This window comes from Syngnathus scovelli, chromosome 2, assembly GCF_024217435.2.
Source record: "Syngnathus scovelli strain Florida chromosome 2, RoL_Ssco_1.2, whole genome shotgun sequence".
NCBI classification, from domain to species: domain Eukaryota; kingdom Metazoa; phylum Chordata; class Actinopteri; order Syngnathiformes; family Syngnathidae; genus Syngnathus; species Syngnathus scovelli.
In genome coordinates this window covers 222,570-237,500 of record NC_090848.1, presented here as the reverse complement: position 1 = coordinate 237,500, position 14,931 = coordinate 222,570, and the positions used below count along the sequence as shown (strand labels likewise).

Sequence of the window (14,931 nt, the reverse complement as noted above, 5' to 3'; positions counted from 1 at the left end):
TGATTTCGTTCCCTTCAGGTCAAAAGAAACGTCATCTGGCATCTGGTGACTGCATTCCGCACAAGGTTTTGCAAAATTGGATTCGGTTTTTGTCGAGTTTTAGGGTGGCACCATGAAAGACAAACAGTGGGTTGTAAAGAAATGTGTGAACACTCACGTGCTTGCACTTAACCATCCTGTTGTCACCTCTTGCCTTCTCTAGAGGAGCCCAACACGCTCATCGCACTTGAATGCAGTTTCCACGAAGCCCAGGAAGAGCAGGGAAGCAGCTCGCAGTCTTCAGCCTCCAAAGACTCCCGGCAGCAACTGGTGGTGTGAAGGAAATCAAGAAGAAGAAGAAGAAAAAAAAAAAAAAGGCCCCTGTTGGGTCCATCTTCTTGGAATGTGCACCTTCTGTTGATCTGCGGGTGGGTAGGACATTTCACTCAGGCAAGACTTGCAGACAAAAGCTGCCGCTTTGTGTCCCACGAGACCGGGGGGGCGGGGGGGGGGGGGTGGGGGTTGACTTTGACTTTTGGGTATTTCCCAATTTTGTTTTGTTGAGTTTTTTCCCATAATTCCACCCATCCGCGACAGGGAGCTGATCGTGAATCTTCATTTGCATGATCTGAAGAATGTTTTGTTAAAAAAAAATGGGTTTGCTTTCCCTTTGGCCCCTCCAAAAACAAAATCCCAGCTCCGCCACTGTTTTAGCACATCAGATATTAAGTTGGGCTTTCTCGCGCGTGCGTGCGTACTCTTTCATTGTGCGTATTGGTGCACGCGTGTCGAACTTGGGCTTTTGCGATGACGTTGCGTGCAAGCTGGGACTCGCTCGCTGGCTCGAGCGCGCAGAGAACAAAAGTCCAAAATGGGCTGGTGATGGGATTGCATCCAGGATGACTGCGTGGATTTTGGTTTCTCACCAAGCGCCGCCTTTGTGACCATGGCTGAACGCACATTGTTCTCGATAGTTGCGATTTCAAGGAAACTCAAGGTGACGTAGTACATGCCGCAGCTAAACCACACGTGGAAGGAAAGAGGACATCCTGTGCTTATTTTGCTGACTGACATTTGAGTGCATTCCACGGTGGGCAGCGAGGGACTTTTCTTACAATTAGCATTTCTTCTGACTTCCCGTAGCACAAGTGAAATAAAAAGTCCCGAGTTGGTGACAAATTTATGATGACGAGCTTGTCCCAAAGTGTGCTTGGGCCTTTTTCACACATCATGAGTTGGCAACTCAAAGCCAGCCGTCCGTCCGTCCGTCCGTCCGTCCGTCCGTCCATGAGACGCTTGCAAATCCCTTTCATCTCTTCTCAGGCTGCCATTTACACGAAACAATCTCACAAATCCAGACGTGCATGAACGTGCTGCTGTATTCAAACAAATACTGTTCAAGACAAGCGACAAATAATAGAAAAATAACAATGCCATTTTCATGTAAAAAAAAAAAAAGGCAAAACTATTTTTGTGCTGTATGCTAAAAAAAAACAAAGCGGCCCCAAAACGGGATACAAGCCGCCATTCAAGCCATTTTTGACTTGCATTATGAGCGCTTCGCGTTGGCAGCTAACCCAGTTTCCAAAAAGCATCACTTTGGCAAATAGGGAAAGATCCTTCAAAAAAAAAAAAGAAAGAATGGCCTGGCTAACTTGTGGCTAATTGGAGGCAAGACCCGCCCGCCTCCAACTCTGGTGGGATTCCTCAAGGCACTTACGCTGCTTCTTTGGAATATGACTGATATTTTGACCGGACCTTCCCATAAAGTACAAGCTTACGGAGTGCCCCCCTTAAAATTCACACCAAGTCAACACCAGCTGCTGGCCGGCCGGCCGGCCGCGTTTTTGAGTTACGAGCGTGGCCGCCCAACGACTTGCGCTCGTGTCTCGAGGCACGACCCGACAGCGATGATACGCGCTTCCGCAGAGACCTTGGAATGAGACTAGATTGCCTTTCAGGAAGAATCCAAAATGGATCGGCTCGCACCCTTTCCGGTACAAATCTATGGGCAACAAGTTGTGCCTCGCTCGCTCGCTCGGGCCCATAATGCTCAAGCGTCATTGTTGTTTACACTTTTCCTTCTTTTCTTTGGCTTTGTCCTTTTGACGCTTGGTGGGCGGGATGAAGGCGGGCTCTTCCAGTAAGCGGCGCGGGCCGGGAAGCCACTGACAGGCGCCGCCTGTTTTGGGGGAAAAGGATGTGAGTGTCTGTCCACCTATTGTTTCTGAAGACCGTAGCGGGTGGAGGCTACCGCTCTGCTCCGTTTGGAGGATGTCCGCCCCTTGCCTCTTGGCCCGGAAGGTCGGGTCCAGTTCCTCCGCAATGTTCTGGATCGGCGGCGATTGTCTGCATTGGAAAGGCCACGCGAGCAGGTCAGCGGGTGAGACGCGGTCCAAACAGAGGCGGGACCGCTTACCCCAGCGTTGAGACGGGGCTGGCCAGAGAGCGGTCCTCCACGTGGGAGGGGAGCCCCTCCGATTCCACCTGTCTGTCTGGCCGGTGGTGACGGTGCTCCCCCCACGACGTCGGTTCTTCCAACGGCCGTGACGTGCGGTTTGACTCCATCTCTTGCTTCTGCATGTAGTGAGCGATTTCCTAGAAGCAAACGGTGGCGAGCGAGGTTACTGTCGCTCAAGCAAGGAGCAACGCAAGAATACCGCGTGGCGTGGCGTGGCGTGGTCCTACCTCATCCTGAGCCACCTGTGCGACCCGGAAGTCCCCCTCGGGGTAGCGACCACGTGACGGCCGTCGGGAGGTCTGACCAAAGACAACGGATCAAATCGAGTTGAACAGAAGCGCGTCGTCGACAACCTTGCCAAAAGATGGCCGAATGCGTCAAAAGCCCCCCCCCCCCCCCCCCCCCCCCCCCGATCAAACAGAGCTTGTAGCTTCTTTTCTTTGCCGTTTAGCCACGCCCCCATCAAAATCATCACCAAAGACGTTTAACGCTTTCCCCAACTGAGTGTTACATCGTCTCTCACCAATTGCGTGTCTTGACAATCCCCTCTCCAAATTCACTTGAACAGTAGTCGTGTGTGTGTGTGTGCGTGTCCCATACCCTGGCCAACAAGTTGTTTTCTTGCTCGTGTAGCTTGCGGGCCAGCTCCTCATCATGAAGGACCTGCTGCAGGTCCCCCAGGTCCAGGCTGGTCTGTTTCTTCTTCGGGGGCAGCGACGCTCCTAACGGGGCCAGACGTTAAGCAACGATAAGGCTCCAGAGAAAAGCAAAAACCGTGAACGGCTGTCCGAGACCAGCAAAAGGAGGCGGAGAAATCACACCCTGAGGATGACGTCGGGCTTTCGTTTCCTCTGGCAAAGTGAGGAAGAAGGAATTGAAAGCGACAGACACGCTTAAGAAATGAAAGCGCTGGCGTTGAGCTGGGAAACCCCGAAGCGGCACCAAGACCCAAAGTTCGTACACCCAGATGAGGCGGGCGAAAGGAGAGCCAGAGCCAAAGGAGACGCTCCTCCCCCGCTTCTGCCTTGTCACGGTACCTGGTGCCGAGCGTCTCCACCCGAGCCAGCTGCCGGTTCCCCTCGGAAAGCTCCGCTGCGCTCCCCTCTGCCCTCCTGCCTCCTCGTCTGAACCGAAACCTTCTTGGGCGGTCCGGCGGCCGTCAGCGATCCTCTCCGGTGGGTCCTGGTGCACGTCGGCGAGCCCCCTCCCACCATCATGGCGCGCCCAGCCGTTGCCCGCTCCACCGCCACCGACGTGGGAAAAGTGGCGGTCCAGTCTGCGCTCCCGCTCGCCGACATCCCGGCGGGACGAGCTCCTCCTTTCCCGGATGTCGCCGTGGAAACTGTGCCTGGCGGAGGCCGCTCTTAGGAAAGCCGTCCCGTGTGGGGGGTGGCTCGGGCCAAGCGGCCGGCCGGCCGGGCTTTGGGGGCTGATTTTCAGCGGCGCCCCGCTCCCTCCCACGCGGACGGGAACGCCTCGCTCTCGGAGGACGTGGCCCAGCATCTCCCACAGCCGCGGCACGCCGGCGTCCGGGGGTCTGCTCCGGCAGGAGCTCCCGCCGTCCGTGGCAAAGCGCACGCGTTTGTCGGCGTTGTCTCGGTAGCCGTGCGTCCCGGAGGGGTCTCCGCTGCCCCGTCTCGGGGGGTGGTGAATCCCGACGGATTGGCTGCGCCGCCACCGCCGTTCTCCGGCCTCCGCCGCTCCGGAGGCCCCGTCCTGGCCGGCCCGCGGCGGCCCATTTTCTACTCGCCGGTCCACCTCCCGCTGCCGCTCCTCTCCATCGGCACGGCCGTAATACTCTTCCTCTGCGACGCTGCCAGGTGTGTAGCGGCCGTGTCTCTCCCCGGGTAGACGAAGTGACAATCGGCGATGGAGAGGCGGCGCCGGGTCGCGTCTTTGATTTGCTCTCTGTTCAAAGCCGTCCGAGTGTGCGTGCAATGACTCGCTTGCAAAAGCCCGGCCAGGGTAGTAAGGTGGCGGCTGAGGGCGGCTGTGCTCAGGAGGGTTGCGAGTGTTAGAACAGTGCCACCTGCTGGTAGTAGGTGAGTAGAGCGCCTGAGCGGGACGGCGTCCGCTGAGTGCATGCTGATGCTGGCTCGGTAGCGGCGGCATACAAGCGCCGCTGAAGCTGCCTTCATTTGTGCCAAACATGCAAACACAAAAGCGGGGAGGGTAGGGGATGCCGTGAGCGGGTTCCACAGTTTTACCACGCTGGCGTGCCGCTATGCTAGCTAGCTAGCTCAATAGGAGTGTCAGCGTGCCCGTGTCAGCGTGCAAATTACGGACGCACAACGTGGAGGTGTCGCTTCAGTGACAACTGCGCCAGCCTTCATTTGAATACAACTACTCTCACATTTCTCTCTTTGCTCAAAAAGGACTCAGATGCCAGAGGGAGAGAGGGAGGGCCTTAACTGGGGCTACGCACATTTCTCAAGTGGCGCCAAACAAATCCAATCAATTGCACCCGTACCGACATTTACGACCACAATTCCAAAATTGGTTCCACAAAAAGTGCGTTCCCAAAGTCTTTCGTCATCATCTGTTCCGGCGCCGATCTGTCGGATTTCAGCTTCCACGTCCAAATCCAGTTTGGCCGAGGGGGGCCTCAGAATCAGCCCGTGGAAATCAATTGCTTGGGGTTTTTTTTTTTTGTTTCTGAACAGTTCAGACATGACGTTCGCGTCACAGACCAAGCTAGCTGGGCCCAAATAGCGTCAGCGTCTTTTGGTCCTCCCATCGGTTGGCCAGAGCGAGCCAAATTCATCTCGTAAGCGCCTCGTGTACAAAACGTGCCTGGAGAAATCAAGCTGCCTTGCCAGCAAACACCTTTAGAAACGCAAAGAGCAGCACATCTGCCTGCCTGCGTGGCTGCCTGCCTGCGTGGCTGCCTGCCTGCGTGGCTGCCTGCCTGCGTGGCTGCCTGCCTGCCTGCGTGGCTGCCTGCCTGCCTGCGTGGCTGCCTGCCTGCCTGCGTGGCTGCCTGCCTGCCTGCCTGCGTGGCTGCCTGCCTGCGTGGCTGCCTGCGTGGCTGCCTGCGTGGCTGCCTGCCTGCGTGGCTGCCTGCCTCCCTGCGTGGCTGCCTGCCTGGGTGCCTGCCTGTCTGCCTGCCTGCCGCTCCCAACAAGCAGGCAAACAAACAAATAAATCAATCAAATAAATAAAAAAATAGCCACTTTAGTGACGTCAGCATGTAACGCCTACCTCGGTGGCGCTCCTCCTCCCTGGCTCTCCTCATCATCAGCTCTTCTTCCTCCTGCATCTGTTTGGCCATTTCCTTCAGACAGACACACATGCAAATATTGATTTGTATGACGGACAGACGGACCGGAACGACAGCTGATTGTAAAACTTGAATTGAGAATGCCTTTGACGGCCAGCAGGTGGCAGCAACGTAGCACATGCTGGTTGGCTAGCTGACTGCTTAGCGCTTGCTGCTTGGCGCTGGTGACCTCCTCACCACAGCAACCCAAGACTGAACAAGTCATGATGCCGTGTGTTTATTTAGGCCCTGGAGGTCTTCCTTCGATGAAACACCCGAAGCAAATAACCTCAACAAATTGCTGGATGCACGAGCGAGCGAGCGAGCTAACATTTGCCATTTGGCAGTGCAAATGTGTGCCTTTGACAACGTTGCCAGTTACACTGACAGCCAAGCGGGTCAGCTCACAAGTACAATGGGCTTTTATCCAAGCGCAGAAATTTGATTGGGCTAAGCTTGGGGTTGCATGCAGCCAACACAAATGTAGTATGGAGGTGAGTGAGAGCTGGCCCTGTGGCGCTCGCTCTGGCTCTGGCTCTGGCGCTGGCTCTATTCACCCATGGCTAGCTAGAGGGGCTTTCAAGCAAACGCATCGGTGCCATTGTTTGACTGGCGCAAAGCGAGACGGGCTCCAAAGCATAGGAGAGTTTGTCAAAAGCGGAGCTTTGCTAACAACGTTTGAGCACATTTGCAGTCCTGCTCACCTGGTCGTCCCGCTCCCGCCTCCGGACCTCTTGGGCCCGCCTCCGGACCTCCTCCAGGATGAGGCGAGCGGACTCATAGTCGTCGTCGTCCTCCTCCTCCTCCTCCCTGCAGCACAGTCGCAGGAGGTGGACATTTGCATCAGAGAGCGAGGCGGCGGCGCAGGAATGAGGCTCCACCTACAGCTGTCTGGACTCTTGCCACAGCAGGGCTCTGCACCGCCGCTCCTCTTCATCCTGGAGCCGCTTGGCCACACGGATGTCGTTCTGCACCAGCTGGTTCTTCTGAACGTTGCTGCAGTAGTACTGCTCGACTAAAGCAAACGCAGAGTGGCGCACGTTTGCTTCTCCAGCGTCTACAAAACAAGGCTCTTTGCCGTAGCGTGATCTGTCTGATGCCCGTCAATCAGAATCGCTTGACAGCGGAAAGAAAAGTTCAATTTGTTCCGGGACCCACCCAACCGGTCGAGTCAAGTTTATTTGTATGCAGTGACGCTCGCTGCCTTCATTTGAACGGATTCTCATCTTGGCAGATAATCCCGTCGCCACGGGCGCTGCGGTCGTCGGACCCGTCCGTCTCGGGTGCCAGAGCAGCACTTGGCATATGTGTAAAAGCGTGATTTTTTTTGCACTCAGTTTGGAAGTTTCAAATCTGCCGCTGTGGCCTACCCAGGCAGGCTTTGCTTATGCACTTGTTTGAAATGCACAACGTCAAGCAACGTCAACATACAAACCGTGCTTGTAGCTCCTTTTTTGGCTGGGAATCCAAAGCAAACGCAATGCCAACTTGACAAACGACAGCTCGTAAACCCAAAAAGACGCACGCACGCACGCACGCACGCACGCACGCACGCACGCACGCACGCACACACGTTGTATTGCTCGTATCTCAAGGCACTGTCCTAAAACGTGTTTGTAGCTCGAGGAGGTCATTATCTTGTTTTAAGATGAGCGAAAGGCTAACAAAACACACATAAACACACACACACACACACACACACACACACACACACACAGTGTGGGACTGGTACTTACTTTCCTGCTCCTGGAGATTGTGTGCCAACACACCATCTTCCAACACAGCAAAACTTTGGCACACTGAAACAACAGCAAAGTGCAAGTTCAAAACCACAACAACAACAACTCAGAATTTCCTAGGGAGAAAGCCATTCCTACGTCAAAGCCACGTAGAAGCGCATTTGCAGAGCCGCTCGGGCCAGAGTGGGACCGTGAAGCGAGAGGAGCCCCCGAGGCTGCCCCGAGTTCAAGCGGAGGCCAGCCACGCTCCGATTCCTCAAAGCCGAGACGCGGACCAAAGTCTGCCACCGCAAACGAGCCCTCAACGAAGGTTGCCGTTCCGAAGCGGACTTTGAGAGCGGATCTCCGAGCAGCCGTCTGCGCTCGCGGCGCGGCCGAGACGAGCGAGCCGCCAAAGGTGGTGGCGGCCAAGGTGCGAACGCTGCCAGGGTGCGGCAGAATTGCCGGTGAACTTGTTTTTCCAAACTCGCAAGCGGAGCGTGCGCCCAACAGGTTTGGAGGCATTCGAGTGCAATCGGGAAAAGCGCGCACTTGCCGCCATCCGAGCCACAAAGCCTTTTCTTGCTCTTGCTTGCTTTACTTTTGGCAAAGTACAAAGGCGGGACACCCCCGAGCGAGCGAGCGAGCGAGCAGTATCAAGTCTTGGTCCTAAGACGTGCCATTCGCAGAGCGCCAATCGGTTTCCAGCCACCGCCACGCTGGAGCGGCTCTGCCCATTGACGCTGCACACTGGCTCCTTTGTGTCGGGGGTCCTATACCAAGGACACGCGAGGCCGTCGTGAGCGCGCGCCTGAGAGCGAGCGGGCCAAAAGCCACAAATTGGACTTTGACAATGTGGCTCATCCAGACACCTTCTCCTCCTGACTTGCATGTGCCCATACAGTGAGAGAAAAGCAGTCATGCTACAAAAAGACAAACTCACCCGAACACCAGTGTTTCGTTTTGCTTCTAAAACAAGGAGATCTGAATCAGAGTGATCAGCGTGTCTTTTGATCGCTCACCTTCCTGCACACGGGGGAGGTTGGACTGGTCGATCTGGAGCTCTGCCATCACTGGGCCATCATCACGGGGGTCATCACTGCATCGAGCTAGGTGCTTCCTAACAAGGCAACATTGGAGAGTCACCGTCACCGTCACCGCCACCGCCACCACCACCACCACCCCAACAACAACAACATCGATGACGGCCTTTGCTTTCAACGACTAAAAGTGGTCAACTGGTTCCTCCCAAGTGACACACTTCCAGTAGCTTCAATTCGCAAAACACATTTGTGTCTGAGTACGAGACCGTTTGAAACGGAGCACCTTCTTTTTTTTCTTCTTCTTCTTCTTCCCCCTGTCGCAGCAGTGACTTTTCAACAAGTAGCCGTAGCCGCCGACGTTGCCAACCAGCAGCCCAGCCCAGCCCAGCCCAGCGACAACTTTCGTCGTCCTTCCTTCCTCGCGTGTCCTGCAGATCAACGGTACAAATCGTTCGTCGTTAAATGAACCTAACAGTTGCCGTCCGTCCAAATAAAACTTGAAGCCGAGGTGGACTCACTGCGGTGCGGTGCGGTGAGTCCAGTGTGAGGATATCGGCTGCTGCGTTCGCGTGTTTCCGGGAAGTCAGGATTCAGCCCTTGTGACAAATCGAGTGTATTCGCTACTTTCACTCAAAAATAGATCTGGCCTTGATTTCGTCAATAATCAATGTCCACTGCTTGCAAACAAACAAACAAACAAACAAACAAAAAAACAACAGCAACAACGTTAATTTGTTCGACGCTTCAGTTTTCTGGTAGCGACGAGTCTGCTTTGGAAAATGTCCACTGTCTTTGAATGCGGCATTTGTTTCAACAAGTTACAGACAGACGCCTCCAAACACTATCGAGTCTTTGGTCCAGCCGGCCCACTAAGACCCCCCGAGGCTTAAAATGCACGGCAGAAAATCTAATCTATTGCCGAGCTCCATTTGCAAACATACATACACAGTCCGCCAACACTCTTTAATGATGAGGAAAATACAGCTGATTAAAAAAGCTGATGGCGTTGGCCGCGCGAGCACGGTTCAGGGTCAATCATACCACACAGTGGGGCGTGGCGGCATTCACATTCCGCCCGCACCAATTTGTAGGACTTCTACTGTCTAACTCCCTTGCTTCTTTTACTTGAATGAATTGAATATCTTAGCCATGGTGGCGTTTGACTGCAGCCTTTAGACTGTCAAAGGAGACACCGAGCACAGAATGAGAGAGAGTTCTTGGGCCCGGCTGGTGTTCAGGAGCCACGGGTTCGAGACCCGCTTTGTTCAAAATGATACGCAGAATTTCGACACCTAATGTCGCCCCCTGCTGGTTGATGCTAGAACACATTGATGTAGTAGCGTCATCGTACAACAAGTAGACAACCAAATCGGGAGCGCTGTTCTGTTGGAGGAATGCGGTGTGAAACAGAAGGTAGGGTAGCGCTACAGTTACTTAGAAAATCACCTCATTTTTAAAATCATGTTTTTCAATGAGGATACCCAGGAATGTGCTAAATGATCGCTGCGAGCGTCCGTTTCGAATGCAATATCTGCATAAAGGCCTATTTCCAGCACCACCCCTCCAGTGTGCTCCATTGTGTTTGCTCATTGTGTTAGAAGGCTAATGGATGATTAGGAAAAAAAACATGTTACTTTTAGTGGAATTGTCTGGGTGACCCCGAACTATGAACGGACGCTAGTGTAAATATGTAGATTAGAGAATGCAAAGCCGAGTACACTGGTGCAAGATTGGAATGACCGGACAGGTGAGTTACCTTGCATCTGGAATTGCACCGGGTTCTATTTTCCAAGTAGGCACAGCAGCAGCAGCAGCAGCAGCAGCAGCACCAGCAGCAGCAGACAGGTAGGTCAGCGTCTTCATTTCCATCGATATGATGCACGTCTTTGAGTCGTTGCGCATGTTATAATGCACGTGAAATGAAAGTGTCGTGGCATATTGCTCACGCTGAAGTAGTGAGCTGTCTCCGGTAGCGAAACTGTTTGACTGCAAATGTCGGACGCATTTTTTTCATAGGAAAGAAGGTGGAGGTTTGGAAGGACGGACGGACGGACGGACAGAGTTGGCCAAAGGAAACGTACTCATTCTTGGACTGTCAATCTTCCTTCACTCAAAGCAAATACAAAGGGCGTACATGTGTGAGGGCAGGCAGTACTGAAGTCTTCATCCAAAGATTCAACGTTGTTGGGGAAAAAGGCAATTTGCCACCTTCACTAGCTGAAGATGCATCACGGGCAGCGCTTCAAATGGCTCCAAATGATTGGGACAAGCGTGAGCACAAATTGCGTGTGCAGCGTGTAACATCTTACCAGAGGTGCATCCAACTTGTCCAGAGTGCGGGCCTTCTTCCCAAAAAAGAGAGGTGAGCCTGCTTCGGACTCCAGCCTCAAAAGCGCAACTTCAAAGTTCAGGTCCGTCCAGACAGCGACGAGGAAAGCAGGAGAGAATGTTTGTGCAGGTATCCCACCATGGCTAAACTGAGATAAACAAGTTAAACTAAGCTAAGCCACGCTAAGCTAAGCTAAGGTAAGATAAACTAGAACCACTCTTTGTTTTGGACAGAACACAAGGCTGGCTGGCTGGCTGGCTGGCTGGCTGGCCGGCTGGCTGGCTGGCCGGCTGGCTGGCCGGCCGGCTGGCCGGCCGGCCGGCCGGCTGGCTGCCTGGCTGCTTGCCTGCCTGGCTGCATGCCTGCCTGCCTGGCTGCCTGCCTGGCTGCCTGCCTGGCTGTCTGCCTGGCTGCCTGGCTGCCTGCCTGGCTGTCTGCCTGGCTGGCTGCCTGGCTGGCTGCCTGGCTGGCTGCCTGGCTGGCTGCCTGGCTGGCTGCCTGGCTGGCTGGCTGGCTGGCTGGCTGGCTGGCTGGCTGGCTGGCTGGCTGGCTGGCTGGCTTGCTTGCTTGCTTCAAAAGACAAGCACCAGTTTAACACAGGGTTCCGATGCTTTTTTTTTTTTTTTCTCAATTTTTTTATTATTTTACAGCAGAAAGAATAGAAAGCATTCAGAAAACATCTTCCGTATTTAAGGGCATTTCAAAATGTTTTGCATGGCTTCAGCATCGGAAATCTTTTTTTTTTTTTAAACATATCCATCGAGTCAGTGACGCGTGTACATGCACAGTTACAAAAATAAAAGCTAGAAAGAGAAGGGGAAGAGGTAGGCTTGGGTTGGCTTGGATCGGGTCAGGTCAGGGGGTGAGAAGAAAGCAAAAACACACCAGGAGAAGAAGGAAAGGGAGCTGGAACATCAGAAAGCAAGAAAAAAGTCACAGAACAGGGGAAGACAGAGAAAGAGCAGCAGCTCAAGAGGAGAGGAAAGCGGATCTAACACGAGTGGATCACATGCAAAGTGTGGAGGAGCCCGAGCTTCCTATCAAATTTGGGCCTTTTTTGGGGGAATTACGTATTGTTGAAAACGTGCAGTTGGGCGCCATCTGGTTTCTCTCCCGAAACTATCAAACGCTCGTCTTGCATAAGTGCGCCCGCGCCGCAACCGAGGCCTTTTTATTGCTGTGCGCTGACGAGCGCAAGACGTCGCCAGACTGACTACCCGTTGTCCGCCGGGGGCAGGACGGGGCCAAAACAACAAGCAAGAGGAAAAGCACATTGTCAAGTGTCTCGCCGGCCGTCCAAACACAGTTGAGCTTCTCGCTCGCTCGTCTGTCCATTGGACGTCAACAAGAAAGAATACGTTTGTCCTCTGTTTTCCTCTGCCCTATTTTGACACCCCGCCCGCCTAAAACACAGGACCATCTTGGACATGTCGCCTTCTGTATTGTTTCACAAGCAAAAAGGCTCATTTCCAGCAGGCTGAAAAATGGCCCCCGGCGCTTTGCCGCCAAAACACACGCCGGCTTCTTGAGCGCCAGCCCTCAAAGCCACGCCGGTTGCATACGACTGATTCAAGGAAAGAAAGCATGCATCAGGTGCACTTTTATCACCCACTTAACTACTTGACCCATGCAAGCCTAACAACCCCCCTCGCCCCTTTGAGCCACTTTGCATTGGCTATTCCGCCCGCACACCTCTGGGGGGGGGGGGGGTGCTTTGCAACAAACATCAGTAGTGGCGTTTCCAAAGAAGGAAGGGAGGAAGGAGGGAAGGGAGGAAGGGAGGGAGGAAGGAAGGAAGGAAGGAAGGAAGGAAGGAAGGAAGGAAGGAAGGAAGGAAGGAAGGAAGGAAGGAAGGAAGGAAGGAAGGAAGGAAGGAAGGAAGGAAGACAGCCAGAAGGCAGGAAGAAAGGAAGGAAAAACGGCCAGAAGGCAGGAAGGGAAGAGAAGAGAGATGCTACATGTGGTCGGTCAGGCAGGCTCCATTGAATGGCGGTTGGACAATGCCTTCCTTTCCCATTGGAAGCCAGCGGAGAGGAACCACGTTGAAGTGTCCGCAACTCAAATGGACAAAAAGGAAGCACTTTTGCCAAGAGGCACTTTCAACATCATCTGTCTGCGACAGAACAATTGGCAAGGAAATTTGGCCAAAGTATTGTTGAATAAGCAAGCAGGATGGGAATCAAGCCACTGAGACAAAGAAAGGCTGCTCTGCAAGAATTTCAGCGTGGCTTGCTAATCTCGCCCCGACTGTGTCTGAACTCAAAACAGCACCTTGGCAAAGAGCGGCGGGCCGGACGGACGGCCGGCCGGCGGACAGCTCCAGCTCAGCCGAGGTTCACGTTGCAGCTGGCGTGACGTCACGACTGACTCCGGAGCAAGAAGCAGCCAGCCGCCCGTCCGTCCGTCCGCCTTGGCCATGCGGCCGCTTTGCCTCTTGCTGATTGAATGTCAGGAGGAGGAAGCAAACAAACAAACAAACAAAGACACCGGGCTGCTTTTCGGCGACTTTTTCTGGCTGGCGCTCGCTTAGACTTTCATATGGCATGCTTTAGCAAAAGGTTTCCTTTGTTTAGAAGAATGAAAAAGAATTGATTTCCTTTGGAGAGCGTGGTGGCCACTACTGCTTTGTCCCAAGCGCACCGCACTCGCTTGCCTTGTCATACTTTACATGCACCAAAGTCCTTTTCTGTACTGTACACTATTTACAAACAATACAGCTGTACTTCGTAGGCATTCAAAGAAAACTATACAAATATTTCTTTTTGTCTCATACTTCTTTTTGGCCCTTTTTTTTTCTTCAATGAATAAAATAATATATTTCTAAAATACAATCCCCTTTGGGTAAGTGTGTGTGTGTGTGTGTGTGTGTTTATTCGTACATACTTGCGGCCTTCTTTATATACAGAAATGTTCATTCAGTTCATGCTCAGTTCTCAAAAATATGGATTTGTCGATCCCCTATTTTGGGACAATCTTAGAAAGAATCTCCAAGATGTCAAGGCAATGTGCGTGATCTTCCCTTCCAAAAGCAGGCTGGCTCGGAAGTTCATTGAAAAACAAGCCAAACCTGACCGCCAGCCGACTCCGACGACGACAACGACGACGACATCAACAAAACAAAACGAAAGAGCAGCTAAAGTCAAGAAAGGCTTAGCCTGCTACCATAAAATACACAAGCAAAGGCCTCACTTAGCCCAATGTCATGCATTCCCCCCTTTCTTCTTTTTCTTGGATAGGATTCTACCACGCGGACCCAGGGCAAACATTCGACACGGAGGGACAAACAAATAGCGTGGAACAAATTCACGTCATCAAGTAACAAAAGGCAACTACTTGCTCCCTCCTTTGACGACATTCGCCAAATGTCCTGGGAACAAACAAAAATGAGTCACTCTAAAGTCCTCCAGCATGGTCTCCCTCGTGGTGGTGGGGGCGGCGGCAGCGGCGGCGGCCTCGGCAGCAACCTCGATTTTCCTCCATTTTTGCTGAGCTTGTCAGGTTTGTCCGTTGTTCTCTTTCAAAGTGCAAAAAACCCCAAACAATGGTGTGAAAAGCGTCAGCATGGGACGCCCCCCTCCCCCCCCCAAACAAGTTGAAGAAATTGCAACTCTCCACGTGCGTGCGTGCGTGGGGGAAAATGGTGTTACCATAGTCACTTTGCACTAATGCTACAATTTCGTCCAGTTCAATGTCATGCGTCCAAAGAAAAAAAAAGACAAAGAAAAGGGAGGAGGCGTCGGAAGAGTGAGGTCACATTGCGAGGGAGGGCGCCTTCTCACCGGGTTCATGTTCTCTGGCCCTTTTCAATTCCTTCACCCTGCGACACAGACAAACAGAAAGCGAGGGGGAGAGAGAGAGAGAGAGAGAGAGAGAAGCCGTGAACGTTGGAAGTTGACGTCGATGGCGGCAGCGTTGCGAAAGGAAGCGTTCGTCATCACGACGTCAAATCACAGCCGACGGCGGACGCAAAAAGGCAACCGCTCAACCCATTGGAGAACGCCATGAGATGACCTCCTCACCTGCTACACGACACCAACTTTTTATGTGCACACTGCAATCAATCTCAGTCCTCTGTCGCCATTCCAATGTAAGGAACTGCAATTGAAATGCTCGGGCCTCCTCCCCCCAAAACAAACAATCAT

General features: G+C 53.3%; 3 protein-coding genes across 17 annotated transcripts in view; 1 reads left to right on the top strand and 2 right to left on the bottom strand.

The window, feature by feature from the left end:
* The window catches only part of LOC125987953 (tumor necrosis factor receptor superfamily member 9), a 3,304-nt gene extending 2,136 nt beyond the window's left edge, over positions 1 to 1,168 (top strand). Inside the window, exon 7 of the mRNA XM_049752622.2 lies at positions 203 to 1,168. Within this exon, the coding sequence (XP_049608579.1) occupies positions 203 to 318 (116 nt within the window). The 3' untranslated portion in view covers positions 319 to 1,168. The remainder of the gene's footprint in view (positions 1 to 202) is intronic.
* LOC125987923 (mitogen-activated protein kinase kinase kinase kinase 4) lies at positions 626 to 9,445 on the bottom strand. 4 transcript variants are annotated; one of them, XM_049752540.2, is made up of 13 exons: positions 8,979 to 9,441; positions 8,744 to 8,888; positions 8,440 to 8,537; positions 7,436 to 7,498; positions 6,585 to 6,714; positions 6,404 to 6,509; positions 5,642 to 5,714; positions 3,478 to 4,572; positions 3,041 to 3,162; positions 2,668 to 2,739; positions 2,399 to 2,577; positions 2,234 to 2,328; positions 626 to 2,161 (listed from the first exon to the last, which is right to left on the bottom strand). In XM_049752540.2, the coding sequence occupies exons 3-13, from the start codon at positions 8,486 to 8,488 to the stop codon at positions 2,040 to 2,042; spliced, it is 2,106 nt and encodes a 701-aa protein (XP_049608497.1). In that variant the 5' UTR covers positions 8,489 to 8,537; positions 8,744 to 8,888; positions 8,979 to 9,441; the 3' UTR covers positions 626 to 2,039. The 4 variants fall into 4 exon arrangements, with proteins under 4 accessions (XP_049608497.1, XP_049608495.1, XP_049608496.1 ...); XM_049752538.2 differs by having other exon boundaries at positions 626 to 2,328; positions 8,979 to 9,445; XM_049752539.2 differs by lacking the exon at positions 8,979 to 9,441 and having other exon boundaries at positions 626 to 2,328; positions 8,744 to 8,972.
* A 1,955-nt stretch (positions 9,446 to 11,400) lies between these two features.
* camta1a (calmodulin binding transcription activator 1a) overlaps positions 11,401 to 14,931 on the bottom strand; it is an 86,342-nt gene continuing 82,811 nt past the window's right edge. For 11 of the 12 annotated variants that reach the window (XM_049752495.2, XM_049752483.2, XM_049752487.2 and 8 more), the window contains one exon: positions 11,401 to 14,606. In XM_049752495.2, the coding sequence (XP_049608452.1) occupies positions 14,540 to 14,606 (67 nt within the window). In that variant the 3' untranslated portion in view covers positions 11,401 to 14,539. The remainder of the gene's footprint in view (positions 14,607 to 14,931) is intronic. The other variant, XM_049752485.2, reaches the window with a different exon arrangement.